The following is a 24,380-nucleotide window of genomic DNA, read 5'->3' as shown; positions in this document are numbered from 1 at the left end:
AAAGGTGATATTGTTTCAGGTTTGGAAAAGCTGAAACGAGGCACTCGAAGTGGATTTGCTGTGTTTTAAAAAGGCACAAGTGAGCGTGAAAAGCTGCTGAATGAAGCGGGTGTGGCGTAACGTGTGTGAGCCTTTGAACCAGAGCAAAGAAGATTGAGAGAATAAAAGAGGAAGAAAGAGGAGGAGGAGCCAGCGATGGTTTGGAGGTGAGATAGACAGATAGGAGGGCTCTTCCTGAGTCGAGCTGTGTGCTGTGTGGAGCTGCTCTCTGCTTCCTTCACTCCCAAAACTATGGACTAAAACAAATCTCTCTTTTTAGGAACATTTGAGCCACATTGGAGGTGAGAAAACCTTTCTTCTTGCATGTTTTTCCTGAAGTTTCAGTGTACCAGCTCCCCTTTCCCTCCTTTTGTTAAGTGTGCAGCTGGGTGTGAGGTACTAATCCAGTACCTCTGTTCTGAGTGAAACTCCACCAAAAAAACCAAAAACACTTCAGGAGAGCTACCAACCTGCAACTTGTGTCTCTTTGTGTGTTTCAGCTTCAACTTTCTGCATGTTTTTGCAGCCAAACCTCCTGCAGATCTCAAGAAAGAAAACCTCTCAAAAAGGTATTTTTTCCTCACGCTGCAATCATCCTCAGGGAGCTCTAAAATGTTTGGTATGCGGCCCGTCCTCTCAGGTCCATGCATGTGAAAAGAGCACAGAGGTGGATACTCATTTCTCTCTCTATCAGTGAGCTCTGCTGAATTCTTGAGTGCTGAAGTAAAGCGAGACCAGGACGTGCAAGTTTAAAACCACGTCTGCGTCTGTGCCAAGACTAATATCTGACTTAGTTCTCGATCACAATGCCTGCACTCATTTTTCACTGGAATTCAGTGCTGCTCTTTTCCTCTGTGCTCTGCCAGGAGACATAACTCACACTGTATCAGTCAGTATTGACTGAGTTCGTTTGTACGTGACACGGTTAGTCGTTGAGCTGACCTCCTCTGGGTGTAACTGAGAGTTCCTTCTTTTATGTAAGGCTTAAAAAAATTACACTGCGCGCTTCAAAACATCACAGTGTCACATTTAGAGCTTCTTCAATATCAATTTTTTGCAGACTGATTGTGCAAGAGTGACTACTTTTGCAGACAAACCTGAAGTACATGAGTTATTTGAAGGCAGAAAAGCAGATTTGATGAATGTGTGCAACCACGAGTTGATTTCAAAGCAGGTGCAATGCATGATTTTACCTTTTAAGGTCTGTAAAACTTTAAATAAGTGTGTAGTACAAAGTTAGCATGTGCATTTACACAGGCAGAGTGATTATTAGGGTTTATACGGTCATGAAAAACCTGGAAAAGTCATGGAATTTGCAAAAAACAATTACCAAGCTTGGAAAAGTTTTGGAAAACTAGATATACCCTGGTGTAAGTTTTGGGAAAGTCATGGAAAGCTGTTACACAGATATGTATAATAAGACAAGTTCTGTCCAAGGACCGTTGGAAGATTTTAAAAAATCAGTGATAATTTCTGTTTTACAGCGTTTGGCTGTGATAAATGGTGTCATTTTCGTGATTTTTGCAGAAACATGCCGTCCAAACTAAGAAAAAAAGGCCAATATTTTTTTCAGAAATAAAAAATAATTGCCAAAATGTTTACTCCACAAACAAAAACACCCCCCCCATAAAAAATTTACCAGAACGTTTTCTTTAAAAATTGCCCAAAATATTTTTTAAAAAAAGCCAGAATGTTTTTTTTTTCAAAAATAACAGAAAATCAGCATGTTCTCTTTAAAAAACTCAAAAAAAAAAAAACGCCACATTTAATAAATTGTTTTCTTTTTTTTTGGGGGGGGGGGGGGGTTATACTTCAGAAATAGCCCAGAAAACATTTTTTTTTTTTTTTTTAAATCTCCAAAGATTAGATCTTCCCAAATAAATATATATGGTGAATAAAATACAAGATACAGCCATTTAAAGTTTTATTCCCCCCTGAAGCCAAAAAAAGTCAGTGCTTATACATTTATATATATTTGCCCTCAATAACAAACAGTCCCTTGGTTATATCTATATAAAACTATCATGAAAAAGCTGAAACAGGAGTGTCGATGATCATTTCAGAGAATGTTGAGTCTGTGAAATGCAGTTTAAGGTCATGGAAAAGTCCTGGAATAGTCCTTGAAATGTATTGTTGGAAATGTGTGTGAACTCAGCAGCTCAGGCGGCAAAAGTTCCTGATAAAATTTCACTTCCTTGTTCCTGCAGGAGCGTTGCCACAGTATTATTAACTGGATTTGAATATCGTGTTTGGAGGAAACAGCAGCTGCGTGCCTGGACATCCGTCCATGAAAGAAAGACGCAGCAACTGATCAAATTAGGGAATAAATAACAAATCAGTCATTTTAGGTGATTAAAGCAGCGAGATGCAACATAACAGATGCTATCGGAGAGAATCCGAGCTGACTGATGAGAGAGCTGTCGACCATTAAGATGCGTTATCAGCTCTCCTGAGAAATGAGGCTGCAGTTATTTCAACTCTGCTCAAATTCAACTCGAGCTGCAGCAGTTTTCATCACCACTGTTTGAATCTGAAATTCAGGCATTTAGCTCTTCTTTTCCTCAGTTTGACAATGTTTTATCAGAAAAGTGAAAGTAAATTCACGAAATGTGGCACTCTCTCTGTAACGGATGGCGTGACTCTGCAGTTTTACATCTGCAGCTCGTGCGGCCGTGTGGCTGCGGCTGATGTTGAGGAGCTAAAATTAGATAACAGAAAAAGGAAGGATGGTTGGTTTGTTTGCAGAGGGGGAGGACAAACGCAGATCTCTTACTTAAGTAACAGTAACAAAACCACAGTGTAGAAATAGTTTGTCAAAGGCACACTTCACTGATTTTATATCGGAACAATGTGGTTCGTCTGTAAATGAACTTCCCTCCACCTGACCAAAGCCGAAATATGTCTGTGCTTTGTGACGGAGCTGCGATGAACTTTGACTGGATTATTCTGGAAAGCACTTTGTCTTTGGGCATGAAATTTGCCTTTGCCTCAGTAGTTGTAGGTTTTCTACCTTTTGAGCAAAAATCAAATGCCAAAGTCCTTTTTCTCGTTTTTTTTCTTAAAAAAAAAACAAACTTTTGTCTTTCTACTGTAGAGATGGACTAGTTAAAAAAAAAATTACCTTCTTTCCAGCAGTGAAATACTTCTTCAAGACCCTGATGTCCTTAAATCCAAGAAATGTTCAAAATTTCTTGAAACATCCAAAACTCTGGGACATATCCTAAAATCTGGGAATTATCCCAAAATCATAGAAATATCCCAAAAATCCTAAAAATGTGCTCAAATCTTAGAAATATGCTAAAATCCTTGAAAATGGCTAAAATCCAAGAAATGTCCTAAAATCCTAGAAATATCCCAAAAATCCTAAAAATGTGCTCAACTCTTAAAAATGTGCTAAAATCCTAAAAATGTGCTAAAATCTTAGAAACCTCTTGAAATCTATAAATACTGTACAATCCTAGATATATCCCAAAATCCTAGAAATGTGCTAAAATCCTAGAAAATCACTTAAGTCCCTGAGACGTCCTAAAATGACTAACTTGTTTGCACATTCAGCAGACTCCCAGCAGCCCCTAAAATATCCGAATGTTTATCTGCTCCGCCGCGTTCGGTCAGGGGGTGTACGGAGAGTTTTCAGCCAAAAAAACAAACCAGAAAAGTAAAGTTGAGGACGTGAAACTAAACCAAAGCTCTCAAAGATGTTAAATGCTCCGTAGAGCTGAGGGTTTGTCACTATTATTAACTCCTTTTCCTAAAATAGTCGTGTTTCATTGTTTAAATCAAACTGTCCATTAAAGGCGTTTTTTTCCGCGCAGATGAGCGACCAGGAGAGCACGTCGACGTCTCAAACGGAGGGAGAGATGGACGGAGAGATGGACGAAGAGATGGACGAAGAGATGGAGGACAAAGGAGAAAAAGATGAACGACAGAGTGACGGTCCCGTCCCCAGTCTGTCCAGCTTCTCCTCGTCTCTGCGCGCCGTCATCCGCATCAAACAGAAGTACCAGGCCATGAAGAAGAGGCGTCAGGAGATGGCCCTGGGGGCCCTGGGGGCCCCGGGGACCCTCACAGGATTAGCCCTGAGAACCAGCCCCAAGATCTTCACCTTCGACGGGGTCGCCCCCTCCAGCTTCTCCACCCCGTCGCCCCCCGTCCCTCAGAGGAAGAAGAAGAGGAAGAGGAGGAGGGTCCTGTTTCCCAACAGAGGGAGGTGCCGCGCCCGTCCCAAACAGGAGCACAGCCGCGCCAAATACTGTCTGTACCTGCTGTTCGCCATCGTCTTCGTCCAGGTGAACAAACCCAACAACAAACGCAGGCCTGCTTTCACTGGGGGACAAGAAGACAGGCGCAGCAGCCATACGTGTTTCTAGGATTTTAGGACGCTCCTCTGATTTTAGGACAATTCAGGATTTTAGCACAATTCTAGGATTTTAGGAGGTTTCTACAATTTCTCGGCTTTTCTGACTTTTTAGGATTTTAGGGCGTCTCTAGAATAGTAGCATATTTCTCAGACTTGAGGAAATTTTTATGACTGTAGGACATTCCTCAGATTTTAGGACATTCCTCGGATTTTAGGATATTTCTAGGATTTTAGGACATTTCTCTGATTTTATGGTATTTCTTGGAATTAGGGCGTCTCTAGGATTTTAGAACATTTTAAGGATTTATAAGATGATTCTAGGATTTTACAACATTTTTAGGATTTTAGGATATTTCTCAGATTTTTGGACATTTCAAGGACCTGAGGACATTCCTTGGATTTTAGGAAGTTTCTAGGATTTTAGGACATTTCTCCAGTCTTAGGGTATTTCAAGGACTTTAGGACATTTCGAGAATGTATGCATATCTCTAAGGTTTTAGGGTGTCTCCAGGACTTTTCTAGGATTTTCGGACATTAGGGTCTTGGCGAGGGCCTCTGTCGGGGTGTGGGGGATCCTCCACTGGCACTTTTTTTGATAACGAAGCTCTATTTTGATGCTGTTTTATGCACGCTGACACCTTACGTATACCAAAAGCACAAAAACAGTTCCCAGTGTGAATCACTTTATTATTATTGTGAATTATGAAATGATTGGGGGGCCACCTGGCACCTTACTGGGGCCAGATTTGGCCTGCGGGCCTTCAGTTGAGTATCGCTGCTGTACAGGTTCATTGTAAATATTGTGTGGGAGGAATCTGTGTCACCGTAAACGTCTGTGTGTAAATATAGACCGAGCGTTTGTCTGCATGCTCGGTCACGTCCGTGTTGTTTCAGCTTCAGGTCCAAAGTGAGTCACACTTCAACACTTATCTCGAGGAAACATTCGGAGTCTTATTCAAGCCTCTTTTTTTCTTCTTTTCCTTTTTTTTGAGTTGATTTTATTATTTTGTTTATTTATTTGAGACAATGGGACGGTCTGCAAGAAACCCGTACTGGATATTAATTCTAAGCATGTTTTAAATATGCAATTTCTCTTCTTTTGGTGTTTCTTTAAACTTTATTGTCAGTGACTCATTCATGTACACTTACTGAAAAAAAAGCAGCGCCCCATAAACACGTGTGCATAGCATGTTTTTACTATGTAATATTAAACTGTGACACATATTTCTGTCATCATATTCCTAATATCTTCTTTCTCTCCAGGTGTACAACGCCATCGAGAACCTAGACGACCACGTCCTCAGGTAATGTTGTAAATGTGTTTGAGGTGGAAACTTCGACGGGAATTAATGAGAATTAATGAAATGTAGATAAAAGGGTTATTTATTCAGGCTCCATTAACCATGTCGTATGCAGATTTTAAACATCATAGACAGAAAAAATCCCTAAATTTGCCAAAAACCAATCCCTGAATTTTCAAATAATACTGTATACTTTCAGGAAAGAAAGGATTTTTATTCCTCCACTGCTCGATAATGCACCGCCCTCTGTGTCACAGTGTTTCCTCTAAGTGGCTTATTTTTAGTCATAAACATTATTTTTGCAGTTTGAATTTCCACAAGATCAATAAATTTGAATTTTTTAATTTCCCTTGAAGTTGAACCCAATTTTTTTGCCCCTTTGCACACGCAGGTATGACCTGGAGGGGCTGGATAAGACTCTGAGGCGGGAGGTTTTTGGGCAGCAGGGAGCAGTCGAGGGTCTGCTGTCCCACCTGAAGGACTACCTGTCCACTTATGTCCACAACAAGCCCCTGGTGGTGTCCCTGCACGGCCCCAGCGGCGTGGGCAAGAGCCACCTGGGACGCCTCCTGGCCGGACACTTCCGCTCGGTGGTCGGCGAGACGCTGGTGCTGCAGTACTACGTCCTCCACCACTGTCCGCAGGAGGCCGACGCCCTGGAGTGCGCCCGCGACCTCTCCGCCATCATCTCGGAGATGGTGGAGCGTGCCGAGGAAGAGGAGAAGATCCCGCTCTTCGTCTTCGACGAGGCCGAGCACATGCACGACGAGATCCTGGACGCGCTGCTGCGGCTGGTCGCCGCCAAGCAGTCCAACGAGTACCTGAACGCCATCTACCTGCTGCTGAGCAACCTGGGCCACGCCCACATCACCAAGCACACGCTGCACAACTCCTCCAGCATCACCGCGTCCGCCTCCGGTCGTCATAGCAACCTGATGAAAGAGCTGACTCCGATATTGCGCAGCAGTCTGGAGAAGCTGCACCCGCTGTGGACGGAGGCGGACGTCTTACCGCTGAGCCTCCTGGAGAAAGGACACGTGATGGAGTGCTTCATGGACGAAATGACTCGCGAAGGCTTCTACCCGGATCATACCAACATAGAGCGGCTGGCGGGGGAGATCCAGTACTACCCCGAGGTGGGGGGCCGCCAGTACTCCCAGACGGGCTGCAAACAAGTGGTGGCAAAGGTCAACCTGCTGTGAGATCGTCGGCAGGAAATGTTCGGATGTTTCGAATTCTTTACAGCATGAAGAAATAAGACGGGAGAGACGCTGTGCCGAAACTAAAGACAAAACTCAGAGCCGCAGCTTTCAGGAGACGTTTTTTAAGAGTGAGAAACAACAACAAAAGACGCTGAAGACTTTGTTGTGGGACATTTTGTGTGAATCCTGTGAAGAGGTTTAAAAAAACGCTCAGTGATACAAACGGTCCTTAAAGGGTCGGTTTACCCAAATTCTGAAAAATGTATCCAGATTTTTATGTTTTTTAACAGGTTTGAAGATATCTGCCTTCACCAAAACCCAGCGGAGGAAAGTGGAACATGATTTACAGCTTACAGCGTTAAAAAGCAAACATTTAAAGAACATTTTAGGGACTATTTCTTCAGCAGAAAATACTCTTCAAATGTCATTTTCCAACTTTCATGCACCTCCGTTTTATTGAGGTGACGGCAGAAATCTGAGATTAATGTTTTAAAAAAACAAACAAACAAAAACAAAACTTTCTAGATTGCAGAACACCAAAAGAGGTAATAGTGAATTTATGTATTTTTATGATTTGGGTGAAATGACCCTTTAACCCCTTTGCGTCTGTCGTAACTACTATATTTTAGGCAGCTCTACCGGACACAGTGAAAGATGAGTAACAACAATATTCATTCATGTTAAAAAAGGGGAAGCTCGTTTTTATTCATGCGACTGTGAGTCAGCAGAGTGTCTGCGAGGTGCAAATCGTGGATTTCCTTAAATAATATACTGTAAAAAAAAACTGTGAGAATTTTCAAGTAATTAATTCTTTTTTTTATCTGCAGATGAAAAGTAGACACATGGTCCCTGAAAAGTTTATTTATTATTAAAGACAGTTTAGCAAGGATAAACTACATGTTCACAGACAAAGAAATGAGTTTTAAAAACATGTGCTAGCATTAAAATCCAATTTGTTATCAAGCTGACGAGTTCGGACGAGCCGTGAAAATATTACAGTCCAAATATTGTTATATAAACCTTAACGTGTGTGAGTGCCTTGAAATTAAAGACACCATGTAAACACAGCTTTAAGGGTTTTTTTGTTTAATTTTTTTATTTTGTGCAAAAATTAGCTTTTTTGTTTGACAAAAAGTAAAGAAATTGTTTAAAATTTTGGGAAATATGCTTATGACATTAAGAATAACTGTTAGCCTCGAGAACAGAAATGACAATGTTGCGTTTTTTCACTGGTTTGTGTGCAGATTACACAAAATTAACTAAACTATATTTATGATAATAAGAATATATTTAGATTTATTTTATTAAGTTTGATTTGTTTTAAATTTTTAAGGTCTTTTTTTAAATAATAATTTTTAATTTAATTTATTTTTTTTATTTTACTTTTTATTTATGTCTTGTCAATTTTTGAGTTATTCGTTCTTCAGATATTCACTACCTGAAGTTTTTGTTAGAAATCAAGCCAATACGCAGATTTTCCAAAATGTTGAACTTTTGTTTGCAGTTTTCTTGCGCTGCGTTCAACTTTATCTCTTTTTCAGCAGATGGAGTTTGTTGCAGAAAAGAGGCGCTGAGATGCTGTTAAAGCTCCAGTAAACAAAGCCGGTGAGTGAACACTGAGTTAAGATCAATAAATCCTTTCACCACATTTAGAGGAAGAAAAAAACTTCAAGACATTGTTTTAATTTTTTTTTTAATTCATTATATTTCCCTTAATTGACATTGGAAAAAAATGAGGTACTGTGTCTAAACAACAAACAAAAATGAGCTTTCATATCATGGCGACACAATTAGATGGGAAAAAAATGATGTATGTTCACTCAAAAAAAAAAAAAAAAAAAGGAAAAGGGAAAGTCATGTGGGACACAACGACTTTTTATCCTATGACGTGTTTTGACCCGAGTCCCTCACGGGACAATCGACTGTATTTTTTGTAGACGTGAGGAGTGCAGGTTGTTTCTGAGCGCTGACAGCAATGAGTGCAGTCCCCGAGCAACATGAGGAAACAGCTGGCCGAGCAGTTAAGACGCCTACGAGACGCGACGAGCAGCAGATGCAAAATGTTCTCTCTCTGTGACCGAGACGGGTAGATGAAAACAATATCGTAGAAATGCAAACTAACTACGCAAGCTACCAGAGAAGATTCCACTACACTGATTTCACCTACCAAGAGTCACAAAGGGTTAAAAGATCATATAGGAGGATCTTTTATGGAAGACCATTAATGCCAATATGATAAAAAAAAAAAAAGCCCGACAGCCATTATAAGGACAAGTTTCTTCAAAATAATAACTGAGAATCTCAGAATAATGAGAAACCTTCTCGATATTTTGACACACATGGGCCCATGCAAATTTTGATAAAGATTCTCATTGTTTTTGGGATAATAAAACCCAATTCTGTTTTTATTTTCGCTGCTAACCCTCATTTTCGAGTAACTTTGCCCCTCGATTTAAAAAGTGGTAGTGGTTATAATCTTTCCCTATGAAATGGGGCAACCCTCCAAGACGCTGATATGTTACTAATATTTATTTATAAAACAGACGTGGCTATAGTGGTTTTATCACAAATATATGTGCCATTAACTGGATGGAAATAACGCCATCAATCAGTCAAAAATGTCATCAAATAAAACAAAAAAATCTGTTTCATTACATCTTAACGACTGTAAGCGTAATTTTAACATCTTTATTAACGAAGAAAACACATTTGTGAGTTCTTTTTTTTCTTGTTCATCTGTCTTGCTGATGATTTTTGGGGGATTTTTTTTGTGAATGTCTGAAGGGCCACGTTGCCCTAACCCCCAATCCCAAAAAAAATCCCTTCACCTTTCACACTTTAAAAAAAAAATCCACAAGTCATTATTTCAAGAAAATTTCTCATAATATTGATTGTTTTGTGTTTTTCATCATATTGGCATTAATGGTCTTCCGTACACTTTTATCGTTCCTGTAAAGCAGTTTTAAATATCCTTCATTCAGACTTTTTAACTTAAATCACTCGCATGTTCATGAAATCAGGACATTTATATCGTTAAACAGTCAACAGATTTCAACAACACAGCCAAAAATGCTCAAACCAATACAAAAAATAAACAAGAAAAAGCAAACAGACACTCTGCACCTTTTTTTTTAAACTAAGCGAATAAGCTTTCCGCTCTGCATCCACGTTTTCGCTCTGACATGCTTTTTTAAGAGGCAGGAACCGAATACAGAAGCTACACATGAACACCAACGACTACTTCGTCCTACGGGGTAATAAATAGTGTCAATGACCATAAAAACGGTAATAATCCACAACTACGCGCCTTCAGTTTCCGCAACCTCACGACTCCTCTCTGGTGTTTAAGCACGATGCCGAGGCTCGACTCTTCCTGTCCGAGGGCTCATGAACTGTGTGAACGAGGGGGGGGGGGTGTGTGAGGGAGTCCAGAGAGAAGCTACATGGTGGTGAAGTGTGTGTGTGTGTGTGTGTGTGTGTGTGTGTGGGTGCAGGAAGGGGGAAGAGGAGTGTGTGGCTTTTTCTTTTCTTTGCTCTTTACGCCTCCAGCTCGAAGCCCATCCCGACTTTGTGTCCGCCGGCGTTGAAGTTTTTCCCGTCGATCAGAGCGGAGAGGGTCACCTTCACGCCTGCAGAGACACGACACGCCCAAATGTAAGATTTTTTCTTTTTTTAAACCTTTTTCTTATCAAGTAGAATGCAATTAAATTTAAAAGCTGTTTAAAATTAAGTATAAAAAGATGATTTTCATTAAACACAGTGACAGAGAGGAGGTTTGACGATCAGCAGGTGTTTACAGGCGTTACTTTTTATTTATTTGCTTACTTAATATTTATTTTTTTCCTAGTTTATCTTCCCTTTTTTCTGAGAACAATAATGTAAAACTGTAGACATTTGATAATGGGTGTGTGGTTTTATGCATATATATGTTTAATTAATTAATAAGGAAGCTGGTTAACACAAAAAACTGTCCTGATTTCTTTTAAAACATGGGAAGAAGACGAGCAAAAAAGAAAATTAAAAAAAAAAAAATTAAAAATTAGCTGAAAATTAGTGAATAAAAAGCAATAAGAAAGTTTAAAAAATCAAGGAAATAACCTGGAAAAAGTGCTTGAAATGTATGATTATGTAACATGCTTTTAAACATGTATTTATAATCTTTCCTGAGACATTTTTACCCCAGCTTTAAAAGAAAATCATTTTCTAAAATCTACTTATTTCTTGCAATTCGAGGAACATTTCTTACCGAGCTGCTCAGCACATTTTTCTGTTTTTACAAGAAAACAAACTAATGTTGCTCAAACGTTAAAATACTAATAAAAGGCGTCTGAAAACTGAGGTTGCTCCAGGTGTCAAAGGGTTCATTTAAATTCTGACTTAATGAGTTTGATGGCAAAAACAAATTGATATTTTACTTTATTTAATGTATAAAATCTGTAACATCCATCCAGTGAACATTTAAAGACACGATGAGAGAGTTTTAAAATCAAACCAAAGATTATCTGACATCTATTATCTTATTAGTTTGGCTTTTAATTGATTTTTATTTATCTATCCACTATTTATTTATTTATTTATTTATACATTTTAGACAGTTTCACTACTTCCTATATCACGTTATTATTTTTCACATGTATTTATTATTTTACTTTGTGCTGTTATCCTCTCATTAACTCTCATTTACTCTTCAGTATTTTACTTATTTATCTTTTATTATTACAATTATTTATTTATTTATGTACTTTCTTTTTATCTACAGCTTTTATCCGTGATTGATTGATAGGAACTATTAACCCTTTGACTCCTGGCGCTCAGATCAGATAATCTGCTGTGGTTGATGGGGAGTGTTTGGGGGGAGGAGCCTACCTGGCCGAAGGCTCTGGGTGTAGCCTACTCCGATCAGACTGGCGTTGTTGACTTTGGCCTGCGGGGTGAAACGTGACAAGACGTTAAACAAAGCAGCCGAGTTTATTGAGTTTTTTGCCGTTAAAGCAGAGCCATCGAAAAAATGTCTCGCTTAGCATGTCAACAAAAATGTAAAAAGCAAGAGTCACGAAATAGCATGTTTAAAAAAGAAGTCATAATGTCAAAAAATCGAATAGGAAATCATAGATGTAAAAAACAAAAAAAGTCATAGTATAGCATGTGTAAAAAAAATATATATATAAGTATATATATAATATAGCATGCTGGGAAAAAAGTAAGAGTATAGCATCTCTAAAAAAATTCACTGGTTAGCAAAAATAAACCCCGAAAATAGGTCAAAGTATAGTGCGTCAAAAAAGTCATCATATATGTGTTGAAAAAAAAGGAAAAGTCAATGTATAGTGTGTCCAAAAAAAAAGTTATAGTATAATGTGTCAGGAAAAAAAGAAAAAAGTCATAGTAAAGCGTGTAAAAAAAAAAAAAAAAAAAAAGTCATTGTATACCATCTCAGTTAAACTAAAAAAAATTACAGATGTCAGAAAAATTGTCCAAAATATTGAAAAGAGGTCATAGTGAAGCACACTGAAGACAAAGTCAGGGCGTAGCATGTCGGAGAGACTGAAAAAATTAAAATATATCATACCACGCGATATGAGTATTTTTCAACATACTTTACTCTGACCTTTTTCAGTTTTTTGGAGGTTTTTTTCAGAAGGCTATGCCGTGACTTTTGCATACTTAAAAAAAAAAGCAGCACTCACAGACACGGAGGCGTCTTTGTCCAGCTTGTATTTGGCGGCGATGCCGAAGCGAGTGTTGTTGCTGCCGGCGGTCCAGGCCAGTGTGACCGCCGTCTCCAGCTCGTCGTTCACCTTCTGGTAGATGGAGCCGCCGAACTCGGTGCCGTCGTTACTGAGACCGAAAGATTAAAAGATTACAGATTTAAGAAGAAAATCGATTTCAAACATTTTTAAGATTTCAGGACATTTCTAGTTTTTTAGGACATTTTTTTTCAGGACATTTCTGGGATTTTAAGACATTTTTAAGATTTCAGGACATTTTCTACGTTTTTAGGATATTTTCAAGATCTAAGGACATTTTCTAGTTTTTTAGGACATTTCTAGGATTTTAAGACATTTTTAAGATTTCAGGACATTTCTAGGGATATTTTCAAGATCTAAGGACATTTCTATTTTTTTAGGGCATTTCTAGGATTTTAAGACATTTTCAAGATTTCAGGACATTTCTAGGATTTTAGGACATTTCTAGGATTTTAGCTAGGACCTCTGTCACGGGTGCAGGGATCCTCACTGGTACTTTTTTTGGAAAACAAGCTGTATTTTGATGCTGTTTTATGCTCTCTGGCACCTCATGTGTGGAGAAAATAGAGGTTTGGGATCGGGACTCGGTATCCACAGATACTCTGTATTAAATTACTCGGATTGGGGGCGAAAAACTGTTTTGGATTGATAAGTCAGGTAAAACAGTATGTGAGCTTCGAACTATTACATCATACACGTCTTATTTGTTAGCTTCATGTTGTTTCTGCATTTTGACTTAAAAACTCATGAATACGCAGAAATCCGAAGAACGACCTCCCGGCTAACGGGCCTGTGAATGAACTTTATCTCTGCGTCGAGTCTTTTCAAGTGTTCGTCATGATTTCTGCCGAACGTTGCAAAAGTAAAACTCTGATTCTGGCGTTGTTTTTTTTCACAGCTCCCTGCAGATCCACAGGGAGCGCAGCACTCACACGTTGGTGTGCAGCTGGAAGTCTCCGGCCCTGTATCCCAGGGCGAAGTTGTTCTGGGCCAGTTTGGATTTGGCCGTGTCGAAGGCCATCTGGTAGCCGGCGAGCCAGCCCTCGTAGCCCAGCACCGCGGCGGCGTGGATGATGGGACCCTCGAAGTCGACGTCGCAGCCCAGGTTCACATAGTCACGCTTGTAGCCCGTCTTCAGCTTTCCTCTTCTTACTGAAACACACATTTAAAGCGGGGACACTTGTTAGAGCAGGGACACTTATTAGAGCAGGGACACTTGTTAGAGCAGGGACACTTTTAGAGCAGGGACACTTATTAGAGCAGGGACACTTATTAGAGCAGGGACACTTATTAGAGCAGGGACACTTGTTAGAGCAGGGACACTTGTTAGAGCAGGGACACTTATTAGAGCAGGGACACTTTTGTGAAATGACAGGAGGTCAGAGGTCAGTCGTCGCATACACTTATTAGAGCAGGGACACTTTGTGATTTTAGGATAATTCTCAGATTTTAGCACTTTTCTTTGATTTTAGGATGGTTCTGGTATTTTAGGACTTTTGTACGATTTATGACATTTATTGGGTTTCAGTACATTTGTAAGATTTTAGGATGATTTTTAAGAAGTTTCCCAGATTTTAGGACTTTACTTGGGGTTCAGGAAACTTCTGGGATTTTAGGACATTTCCCTGATTTTACCACGTTTCTGGGATTTTAAGATGTTTCTTGGATTTTAAGACATTTCTAAGAATTTCCACGGGCCAGATTTGGCCCTCACACTGTAAACTGACGATCACTGCACTAGAGCATCAAATGTGGATTAATCCACCACTGAAAATAGTCCCAAAATCGTCCACTATTTCCTCCTGTTTGTTGATAAAAACGAAATTACTCAGGAAAAATATTTGTGAGTCTTTTCCAAATTAGGTGAAACATGAATCTAATCTTTGAATGTAGTTTAGGAAAGAAAAAAAAAATCAAATAACAGCTAATTATTAACAAAAAGAACAGAAACGTGGAGGCTCTTTAGCGCGTTTCTTCCGCTGTTTTCTGACTTTGAGTGCACCGTCAGACCCGACCCACAGTTTGAACTTCTTACGTAACGTTTCATGTAATCCAACACGGCATCATATCACCGATTCACACAAAAAAACAAAGTCTCACCCTGTGTTTGGTACAAAAGACGTGTCCAAGGCGATCTTCAGTCCTTGAGTCAGCTGTAGGTAAAGTAACCACATTTCACTGTTAAACAACGCCGTTTTTATCAGTTTGCGAAACCCAAAATGAACACCTGACGTGAGCACGTACCTGGTCCTCCACGGTGACCTCGGTGGCCAGCGTGTTATCTGTGTTCCACTTCTGGTTGAAGCTGAGGCCCAGCTCCTTCATCTTGTATTTGGTCTCCAGGCTCCCTGCAGCCTTCCCTGTGTCTGTGTTACTGGAGCCGGACGTGTTGAACTCCTGACAGACGACGAAAAGTTACGAGTACGTCAAAAGTCAGTCAGACAGATTATCAGAGAAAATCCAAAGACTGTGCAAAAAAAGATATCAGATGTTGTAGGGGTAGTTTGATCTGCTCCAGTGTGTCTGTATGAGGTGTTTATATCCACAGTCGGTGTATTGCTACAGCAGATGTCCGTCAGCGCGCCACAGTTTTCAACATCAATGACGACTGCAGAGGGGCGATCTTTTCTATAACTCGCCCATTTATATTAAAGCTGAAAGTTAGGCTTGTTTAAAGTTTAGTTCTGCCAAAAATACAAAATTCAGTCATCATCTACTCACCCCCTTTGCCATCTAAAGTTATAAAACACAGAAAGAATATCAAAAAACTGTTGTTCTCCAAATGTCACCTCGACACAAAACATCAGAAAACAGGATCCAGGCTGAAAATACACAAGTTACCCTAATAATGTAATTTATCTTGTCGATATAGTTTTTTAATGTCAGGGGTGAAGTTCGCCTTTCCTGCACAGGATTCAAATTACAGATCCAAGCATGAGGGACTCACAAAGGTCCTCACGGATCCTTAAAAAGTCTTAAAAGGCACTGAATTAATCAATCTTAAAATAAGCCCTTAACTGGTCTTAAAATGCCTTTTTTTCATCATAAGTCTTAAAAAAGGAACTGCTGGAGGTTCAGGGGGAAAAGGCATTGCATTCATCTCCCAAACAATTGAAGCAAATGGTGACCAGGATTCAAACGTTAAAAAAATACATAATAAAACCACAAAATTTCTCCATACTGCTCGTTCAAAGTAATCCAAGTTTCCTGAAGCCCCAACATGCCGAGTTGTTTTGAAAAACGTCACCGGCTTCAAAGGAACCAGTGGGTGACGTTACCGGAGCTACGTCCATTTTTTTATATAGTCTATGGGTAATATGCCGAGTATGGATAAGAACCTCGTACAACAACCACTGAAAAAAATCTGAACTATCCCTTTAAAGTAAAGATTAAAAACTGTGCAAACTGCGACTGAGACAGAACATAATTACTATTAAACCGTACAGGAATAAAATAAGGAATATCAGAGGCAAACAAACACTGTGCACACAGACGGTACAGCTGACGGACAAACCCGACGGCCCCAACATTAACCCATGCAGGACACCAGGGACACGTGATGGACAGAAAAACACAAATGAATAAAAACAGGCACCTATATCTGCATAAAATCAAGAAATTAACATGTTAAAGTTTGTTTTGATGTCTTTAACTTGCGTTAGTTTAGATGTGATACATATGATCAGAAAATCAAAATACAAGTTAAACTGATACAGGATGTCTGAATATCCAGTGCAGTCTGTGAGTATTTTTACTAAGATTTTTACTTTTTGTCTCTGTACTTCAGCATGTTCATATTTAACCCTTAGGGACTGTTTAGCACATTTGCTTTTCATTCTTCATTTTTTGATAATTTTTAAATTAAGTTAAACTGAAAAGCACATTTTATGTGCAGACTGGTATGACGCTGCAAACATGTTGTATGTTGAAAATAACTTTTTAAAAAAAAAAAAAAAAAAATCTAAAAACATAGTGGCATCATGACAAAAACCTGGCATTTAAATTGTTAAAATTCTGAAAATAAATCAATATTTGATATTTGCGATCAGGACTGATGCTGGTTCATTTTAAAGCTTGATTTTGAAAAAAACATTTTGAGCGCAGATCAATACAAGCGACATTAAAGCAGGCCCTAAAGGGTTAATTAACAGTGACTGTGAGGTTTAAATGTTGTGTGTGTATATATATGTATATATATATATATATATATATATATATATATATATATATATATATATATATAGTATAGAAAATTAACTGACATTTTATTTGAAAGTCTGAATAAATTAATTTATGCTGTTTAAAAATGGATCTAAAAAATCCCATAAAGTAATAATGAAGAGGATGCACGTTACTCTCTGATTAAAATCTCGTAAAGTAACGTGTTGCATTTCATAGATGTGAAAGCAGCTGTCGTGCAACTCCACATTTGGCTGCCAAAATCTGAGTTTACTGCTGACTGTTCAGTAAACTATTGATCGTCCGTTACACGGCGAGGAGTGGATGAGTGAACGAGAGATTCGAACACCGGCGTCAGTTTTTGGACAGAGCAGGATTCAGAAATAATTCACCCCGTCGGGACATAAACGCCATTAAATTAAAGATGAAAGGCAGAACTTTACCCTCACAGAAACGTTTTTAATTTCAAGCTGCTGGAGTACAGAGACAAATATAAATACTCATAAACTGCACTGTGTCTTTCATTATTTTTTAACAGCTCTTTGTAATAAAACAACAAAGATTTGTGTATGAGGATATTTAAAGAGTCAGAGCTCCCTTGTGTCCGAGGGGTTACAGTTCACATCCAGCCGGAGACCTTTTGTCCCCTCTAACTTCCTGTCATCTCCCTACCATAACACTCGGATAAAGTTTATAAAAACGCTGTTAAAAAAAATGTAATTAAATTCAAAAGAGCAGCACTCTACATAAATCACTTACTCATAGTAAAATAAATAATTACCTAAAAAATAATAATTTAACCGGGGTTCATGAGTGTGTCTTAATGTCGTGTGTAGAGCCAAGAAGCTAAGATATCATTCAGATTAACTGATAATTAATCATTTTTGTAATATATCTGGAAATAACTGAAAAGCAGGATTAGGATTTCCATCCCCAATATAACAAAAAAAAAACCCAAAAAAAATAAGATGACACAGGAAATGTAACAGCAAAGTGGCGACAGTTTGACTCAGTGAATCTAAATTCAGTTTAGTGACACCAATAACAGAATATTTACTGAGACTAACTTTTATAACGCGGACGGATTTGAGTCTTTGTGCCAAATTGTGTCACAACGTCAAAAAAAAGTAGAGCAAAACTTTCCCGATGATCTGCTTCTCTTTTTTTTATCACCCAAATAACCACAGACGTCTAATTCTGTCTTTCTCTCTAAAATTTAATCTGGTCACCACTTTCTGATGAACGACTCAACCTGTTAACTCTTTAAACCCGCTTCAGCATCACTTTTTTGTGCTGCGTTCAAATGCCTCTAACGAGCTATTTAACCCTTTGAACCCTGAGCAAACTGGTTGGATTTCTTTCAAAAACACATGAAAAAAAATAACACAAATTGCAAGAAAAAAGTAAAAGCTGATGAGGAAAATGATTTGAAAATTGGTTTTGAAAAGGTATTTTTAATTTTATACACTTTTTCTGGTCATTTTCTTGTGAGTTTTGTTTTAACTTTTTTGTGCTTATTTTCACCTAATTTCTGAAAAACTTTTGACGAAGTCCTTGCTGGTTGCTCATCTCCTTCTCCCCATGTTTTTGAAAGAAAAAAATTAGGCCATTTTGCTCAGGTTTTAAAGGGTTAACCAGAAAAGGAAAAAATGATCTGTAGCTCCTGGTCTGAAGTGCGTGGCTGGTGTACATTTAGGATGTCTCCAGCTCCACTTTTGCTCATTAAATGGCACATAATTTGGCTTTACAATAAGGATAAAAATTTAAATTTTACTTTCCTTAATCAAATATTGGTACAATTAATGATCAATGAATCGTAATTTGAAAAAACAAAAAAACTTTGCTTATTTCAAACAACAGAAAATGCACTTTCCTTCCTCAAACAAAGCTCACAGCAACATACTGCACATACTTTAAAAGCACTGGACAACATATCGGTTAATCAACTAAATTTCACTTAATTAGATTCTTAACAACCAAAAAAAAAAAAAGTAGAAGAAAGAAAGAAATACAATTATCTCGTAAATTGTACTTTATCTGCAATAGACAAGCCTTATTTTGTAAGTATTGGGGAATAAAAATCTGTATTTTCTTATATTCTTTAAAAGTCACAAATAAAAAGAAATAAAAGAATAAATAATGATAAATACATAATAAAATCTTTTAATAAAATAAAAAGAAAATTAGAAAAAAAAACTTTACAACCAATTAATCAATTGTTGATTAATTATTACATTAATAATAAAAAAATGGCCCTAAACTAAAAAGATTATTTATTTACTGGCAAAGACATTTTCCAACAAAGAAATGAAAGTAAACGTTAGCTCTAATGACAGTGACGTGACATAAAAACACTGACATCCATGCAGAAAGAGTGATTCTCACAGACAAAAAAACAGATTTGCACCATGAAACATAAAAAAAAAAACACGATGGTTGTGGTTAATCATGTGAATAAACATCTGTGAGCTCTGGACGCCGATCTTACCATCTACATTAGAGCGCGAGCGGTCCGGTAGAGCAGCAGCGTGGAGACAGAGCAGCGGTTAGGAGAGCAGGTAGAGAGACAGACAGGCCACAAAACAAACATGAGGTTTGTCATGTTTCAGCCAAGCAGCTCTGCATCAGCGCCGCGCCGCAAACCCGCAGCGCCGGCTTATTTTGGCGGTATTTGAGGCTGAGGCTGGAGGTTAGAGACCGCAGCAGGTGCGGGGACAGCGGGGAGGACAGGGGGGAGGACAGGGAGAAAAAGACAACAGATAAAAAAAGAGAAAGCGTCCTCACCACTCCGCTTTGTGATTTGGTCTTTAAGTCCAGCTTCACGACTCCAAAGCCTGGAGGATTACAAAAAAAACAGGTGTGTGTTAGCGGTAATCAAATGCAAAATAAAGCAAATAAATCAAATAAAATAGAATTAATTTGACATTTTGGGCATATAATTATCCAAAAACTTGATACCACTCTCAGTTATCTTAGTTTGGCACAAAATCTGGCTCATAATCTGTAAAACCACAACGTGTTGTACCATTTAAGATTTTTAGGGTTAAACATAACAGGTATAAAATGATAATTACACAGCTTTGACAGGCAGATTTTTTATTGTTTCTTTGGACGGAGCCAGTAAGCTTTTTCCCCCGTTTCCCGTCGTTATGCTCAGCTGAGAAAACCGTTTTATGGGAAGACATTTGCATTTTTTTCTGAATTAACAAGATTATCTTATAAATCTAATTTTTATGCATTTAAGAGATTATCTCGTTAATTCAGAAAAATAAATGTATTTTTTTTGTCCATGAAAAGTTTTTTATTTCAGAAAAACAGGGCAAATATTTTTCCTGTGAAATCTTTTCCTCAAATTCTGATATAATAACCTTAAAAACAGCAGAGTAAAAGCGTTACACTTCTGTATATATATATATATAGACTATGTTATAACATTGCAACGTACTGTTATAGAGAATTTTCTCCATATTTCCCTCTCCTAGCTCAAACATTACTTCAGACTAGATAATTTGATCTTTCGTGGTTTTATTTGCTTTGCATATCGCAATATTCATCCGTCTATTTATAACATCTGCACACAGTAGCGCCATCCGGACACGCAGACTTCCTGAAACACCAGATTTTAGCAGCTTCTGCATTTCAGGAATTCCTGACGGGTTAATAATTTACTCTTTGGGTTAAAACTGTACTCACCGTAGCCCTTGCTGAATATATCCTTGGCAGCTTTGCCCAGGTCTGAGTATGCTGGAGGGACGGCCATTGTGCTGGAGGAGATAAAGTCAGTAATGTGATCAGTGCCGCTGATTAAGCCAATCAACAACTTAGAAAGCACACATTTTCACTTTTAATTACTCTACCTACCCTGCAATTTATGTAATATTATACCTGCACTGCTTTCGTTTGTACTCTCCGTACTGTATCTAGTATTCATAATACTTAATGTTTATCATATATGATATATTTTAATCTGTACTTTACTGCTCTGTGCATTTCTTGTCAGATGCTAAACTGCATTTTGTTGTGTCATTACTTGATTACTTGATCTCGTTTGCAGTGACAACAAAGTTAATTTTAACACATTTGTATGACAGATTTGTCTCTGTCTTTATGTGAACAGAACGACAGTCCATGTGTAAATGTGTAATCTGTAAACATAAAACACCTTCCACAGTACCAAAAAAATGGGAATTTTGCAGATATAAAAGGAATTCCAAAAAATTATACATTTAATATTAAAAATATATAAATGTGAAAAAAACAACAATGCAATGCAAATCTGGAATTTTTGGAATTTGTTTTATATTGGAAAATAACTTCATGAATATATTAAAAAATGTGTTTTGTATTTGTTTTTTTATGTATTGATGACACCTTCAAATCATAATATTGAGACCAATAAATCTCATATTTGCATATTTGAAGATCTGTTCTAGATTTGCAAAGTAGCTTTTTTGAGTTTGCAAATCTTTTGTATTTGTGTAAATAGTTTTATATTTACAGATCACACATTAATGTGTGGAGTGTCGGATCTGTTCACGCAAAAAAATAATATTGACACAAATCTGTCTCCATACATTTGAGTCACCCATGATGCTGCAACAGTAGCAAAGCTCGTCCTAACTGAAGGCCTTTAGCAGTTAACATAAAATTAAAACAAATGAGGTTTTGTTAAATTACCTTTACAGTGCATTAATTAAGGCCCAGCTCTCCCAGTGAGCTCCAGCAGAAAGGGAACAAGCTGTTCCTTTGGAGGAGACTGGAGGCTAGCAACAAATTAGCTCAGCAGAGAAGCTTCTAGATCACTAGATGAGTCAATTATTCCTGAAATTTAAAGTCAACCCCAAATATGTGCAGAAGTATTTCCAGAAATACATGAAATTGCAAAGCTAGCAGAGCACCAGAACAAAAGGCTCTCAAGGTTGCAAAAAAAAGGCCCTCAGCCTGAGGATGCTGCATTAAAACTAATGCACATGATTACTGGAGAAGTGCTGCATGTATAAACAGGTAGTTTGGATAAATTATGATGTGAATAATTTTGTTGTCTGCATTTATAACCGGGTGGTGCTGCATCTGTTAGGGGGGACAAAGGACAGCAGATGGGCCAGTCAAACAGGGGTGAGTGGGGGTTGACAGCTAGCTTGCTAACTGCTATGTGAGTTGTAATAACAAGCTATTTAATTTGTAATAACTAAACCACACATTAGACATTATTATTAACTATTATAACTACATAATGTGCATTGTACTCTGTTTGCCCCCTCAAAAAAAACACACAAACACACCTTTGCAGCTAGCAGTTAGCCGGACAAAACCGCTTTTTAAAGTATAAATAGGAGCTAATAAAGTCGCTAAATGCGTGGCTGACGTGATTCACAGCAGTATCACGCAGGAAAACCTATCACTCGAGGATTAAACTGTCCATTAAAGAGCTAAACATCATTACATAACAGAGGCACCGTTAGCTAAATCCATCAACATGCTAGGCGGCTAACCTTGGAGAGGAGCGGACCGTTATCCGAGCAGCAGCCGGTGACGTAAATGTGTCAAAACCGTAAAATAAAGCCAACCCTTTTTATGATTTAAATATTATTATTTTGTAAGTCCTCTTACCGGTGCTGAGGTGTTTGTAACGGGAGCCTGCAGAGCCCGGACAGTCCCTGGTCGTGATGCTGCTGAGTGGATTGACAGTTATCTTAGCTTAGCACAAGAGGGGACAGGGCACAATGAAGGAGACAGATGGCGCATGCGCGGTGCCAGCGAGAGAGGCGGACAAAGAGTTGATATCAAAGCAAGAGATTAATCCCCAAAGAGCGACTTCATCCGAGCGGTTATGTACGAGATAGAAACGTTTAATTTAGCGCTTCCGGGTACAGGAATCAAGTTAAATTAAGTGAAATCAAGTATATATATAACTGTTTTTGTTTATTTACAGCAAATTAATCTTACTTACACGCATATAAACAACCTGTTACATTAATTATTACATATTTAATCAAACACCCCTTGTACTTTGCATCATTATCTCGCACTGTCTTTACTATCTTTTTCTTTTTATAATCTTGATTGTAATTTCATAAAAAAAAAATGACAGTTACCTTTCAAACAAGAAATACAGTCCAACGTGCTATACAAGAAAGAAATTACATGCACCCAGTGCTTCACATCAAAAGACATAGAAGACATAAAGACATAATAAAACCTGCATGTAAAAATAGTATAAAATCAGAATAGAATACATGGACTGCGTCTGCGACAGAACCCACTTGATAATACTAGGAAAAGTAAGATAAAATAAGGATATATATATATATATATATATAATATATATATATATATATATATATATATGATTGCATAGATAGAAAGATCTATTGATTGCATGGTATTAATATATAGATATCACATCATCAGCACCCTTGCACTAGTCGGAAATCCTCGCTGTGGGAGATCCGCGTTGTCGGAGATCTGCGCAGCCAGCCTGTGTCGGAGATGTGCTGTTTGAGATGACACACGCACTGGCACCTCCCGGCACCTCCGCCAACCCGCGGCACAAGCACTGGCACCTCGCGGCACCTCGCGGGGCGAGATTTGGGGTCAGTTCTCCCTTAATTAACCCTTTACAATATGAGCAAATTGGCTTTATTTATTTATTTAAGAAACAAACACAGATAGATAGATATAGATAGATATAGATAGATAGATAGATAGATAGATAGATAGACAGATGAGACATAAAAGACATTAATAAAATATACATTAATTTACAATAGAATTTGTCCTCAAGTCCTCAAGACAAAATAAGTGCTAAAGAAATTAAAACATACTAAAACACTCTTATGTTCATAATACCATGAAATAATAAGTGTTATAAGAATCAAACCCTAAAAATGTTAGCACTTTCACATGTGAAGTACTTTGAGCTGCATTTTATGTATGAAAGTTGCTATAAAAATATTATTATTATTAAGAACGTTTTTGAGGTCATTTCCTTGTTTTTGTTTTGTTTTTGTCATGTTTGTTTTTTTTTTTTTGTTTTGTTTTTTTTTTTTACTTTTCCTTATTTTTTCTAGTTTTCAGGTAAGTTTCTTCGTGTTTTTTTTGTGGAAATTTTGTGCTCATTGCTCATTGCCTTTTTCCTATTTTTGGAAGAAATCAAGCTAAATGACTCAGGATTTAAGGGTTGAACCAAATATGTGTTGTTGTTTTTTTTTTAATTATTCACTGCTCCAGACCTGTGTAAGAACTTTAAGATGTTATCCAAAGTACAGAGGCATATAGGTTTTATCATTATTATGATTAATATATTAAGAACTTTTTTCAGGTCATTTTCTTGATTTTTTGTTTTTGTCATGTTTGTAAGATTTTCTACCTTACTTTATTTCTTCTCATTTTCAGATAACTTTCTTCGTACTTTTATTATTATTATTATGATAACTATTGTTATTATTATATTATTATATTATTATTGTTGTACTATACTTATTATTATTATTATTATTTGTTGTTGTTTGTTGTTATTGTTGTTATTATTATTGTTGTTGTTATTGTTGTT

At 37.7% G+C, this 24,380-nt stretch overlaps 2 protein-coding genes across 2 annotated transcripts; one reads left to right on the top strand and one right to left on the bottom strand.

The window, feature by feature from the left end:
- The first annotated feature begins 225 nt into the window (after nucleotides 1-225).
- tor4aa (torsin family 4, member Aa) lies at nucleotides 226-7,970 on the top strand. The gene is made up of 5 exons (XM_042509847.1): nucleotides 226-341; nucleotides 540-608; nucleotides 3,855-4,328; nucleotides 5,663-5,703; nucleotides 6,092-7,970. Exons 3-5 carry the CDS (start codon nucleotides 3,855-3,857, stop codon nucleotides 6,900-6,902), a joined length of 1,326 nt encoding a protein of 441 aa, XP_042365781.1. The 5' UTR covers nucleotides 226-341; nucleotides 540-608; the 3' UTR covers nucleotides 6,903-7,970.
- Nucleotides 7,971-8,617: 647 nt separating this feature from the next.
- zgc:56235 (Voltage-dependent anion-selective channel protein 2-like) lies at nucleotides 8,618-22,552 on the bottom strand. The gene is made up of 10 exons (XM_042509510.1): nucleotides 22,439-22,552; nucleotides 20,522-20,592; nucleotides 19,613-19,662; nucleotides 19,317-19,319; nucleotides 14,894-15,046; nucleotides 14,750-14,802; nucleotides 13,582-13,797; nucleotides 12,590-12,740; nucleotides 11,769-11,826; nucleotides 8,618-10,531 (listed from the first exon to the last, which is right to left on the bottom strand). Exons 2-10 carry the CDS (start codon nucleotides 20,586-20,588, stop codon nucleotides 10,440-10,442), a joined length of 843 nt encoding a protein of 280 aa, XP_042365444.1. The 5' UTR covers nucleotides 20,589-20,592; nucleotides 22,439-22,552; the 3' UTR covers nucleotides 8,618-10,439.
- Nucleotides 22,553-24,380: the final 1,828 nt, after the last annotated feature.

The sequence above is a fragment of the Plectropomus leopardus genome, chromosome 20, assembly GCF_008729295.1.
Source record: "Plectropomus leopardus isolate mb chromosome 20, YSFRI_Pleo_2.0, whole genome shotgun sequence".
Classification (NCBI taxonomy): Eukaryota; Metazoa; Chordata; class Actinopteri; order Perciformes; family Serranidae; genus Plectropomus; species Plectropomus leopardus.
Note: the sequence above shows the minus strand (reverse complement) of the source record. Positions and strands in the feature narration are given on the sequence as shown.

Excerpts from the sequence above, each read along its gene's own strand:
- zgc:56235 (XM_042509510.1), bottom strand. The coding sequence starts at position 20,588 with ATGGCCGTCCCTCCAGCATACTCAGACCTGGGCAAAGCTGCCAAGGAT. Across the intron at positions 19,663-20,521 it reads TATATTCAGCAAGGGCTACG|GCTTTGGAGTCGTGAAGCTG; the intron begins GTGAGTACAGTT and ends GTAATCCTCCAG. Across the intron at positions 14,803-14,893 it reads AGGTCACCGTGGAGGACCAG|CTGACTCAAGGACTGAAGAT; the intron begins GTACGTGCTCAC and ends CTTTACCTACAG.
- tor4aa (XM_042509847.1), top strand. The coding sequence starts at position 3,855 with ATGAGCGACCAGGAGAGCACGTCGACGTCTCAAACGGAGGGAGAGATG. Across the intron at positions 4,329-5,662 it reads TCGCCATCGTCTTCGTCCAG|GTGTACAACGCCATCGAGAA; the intron begins GTGAACAAACCC and ends CTTTCTCTCCAG. Across the intron at positions 5,704-6,091 it reads CTAGACGACCACGTCCTCAG|GTATGACCTGGAGGGGCTGG; the intron begins GTAATGTTGTAA and ends TTGCACACGCAG.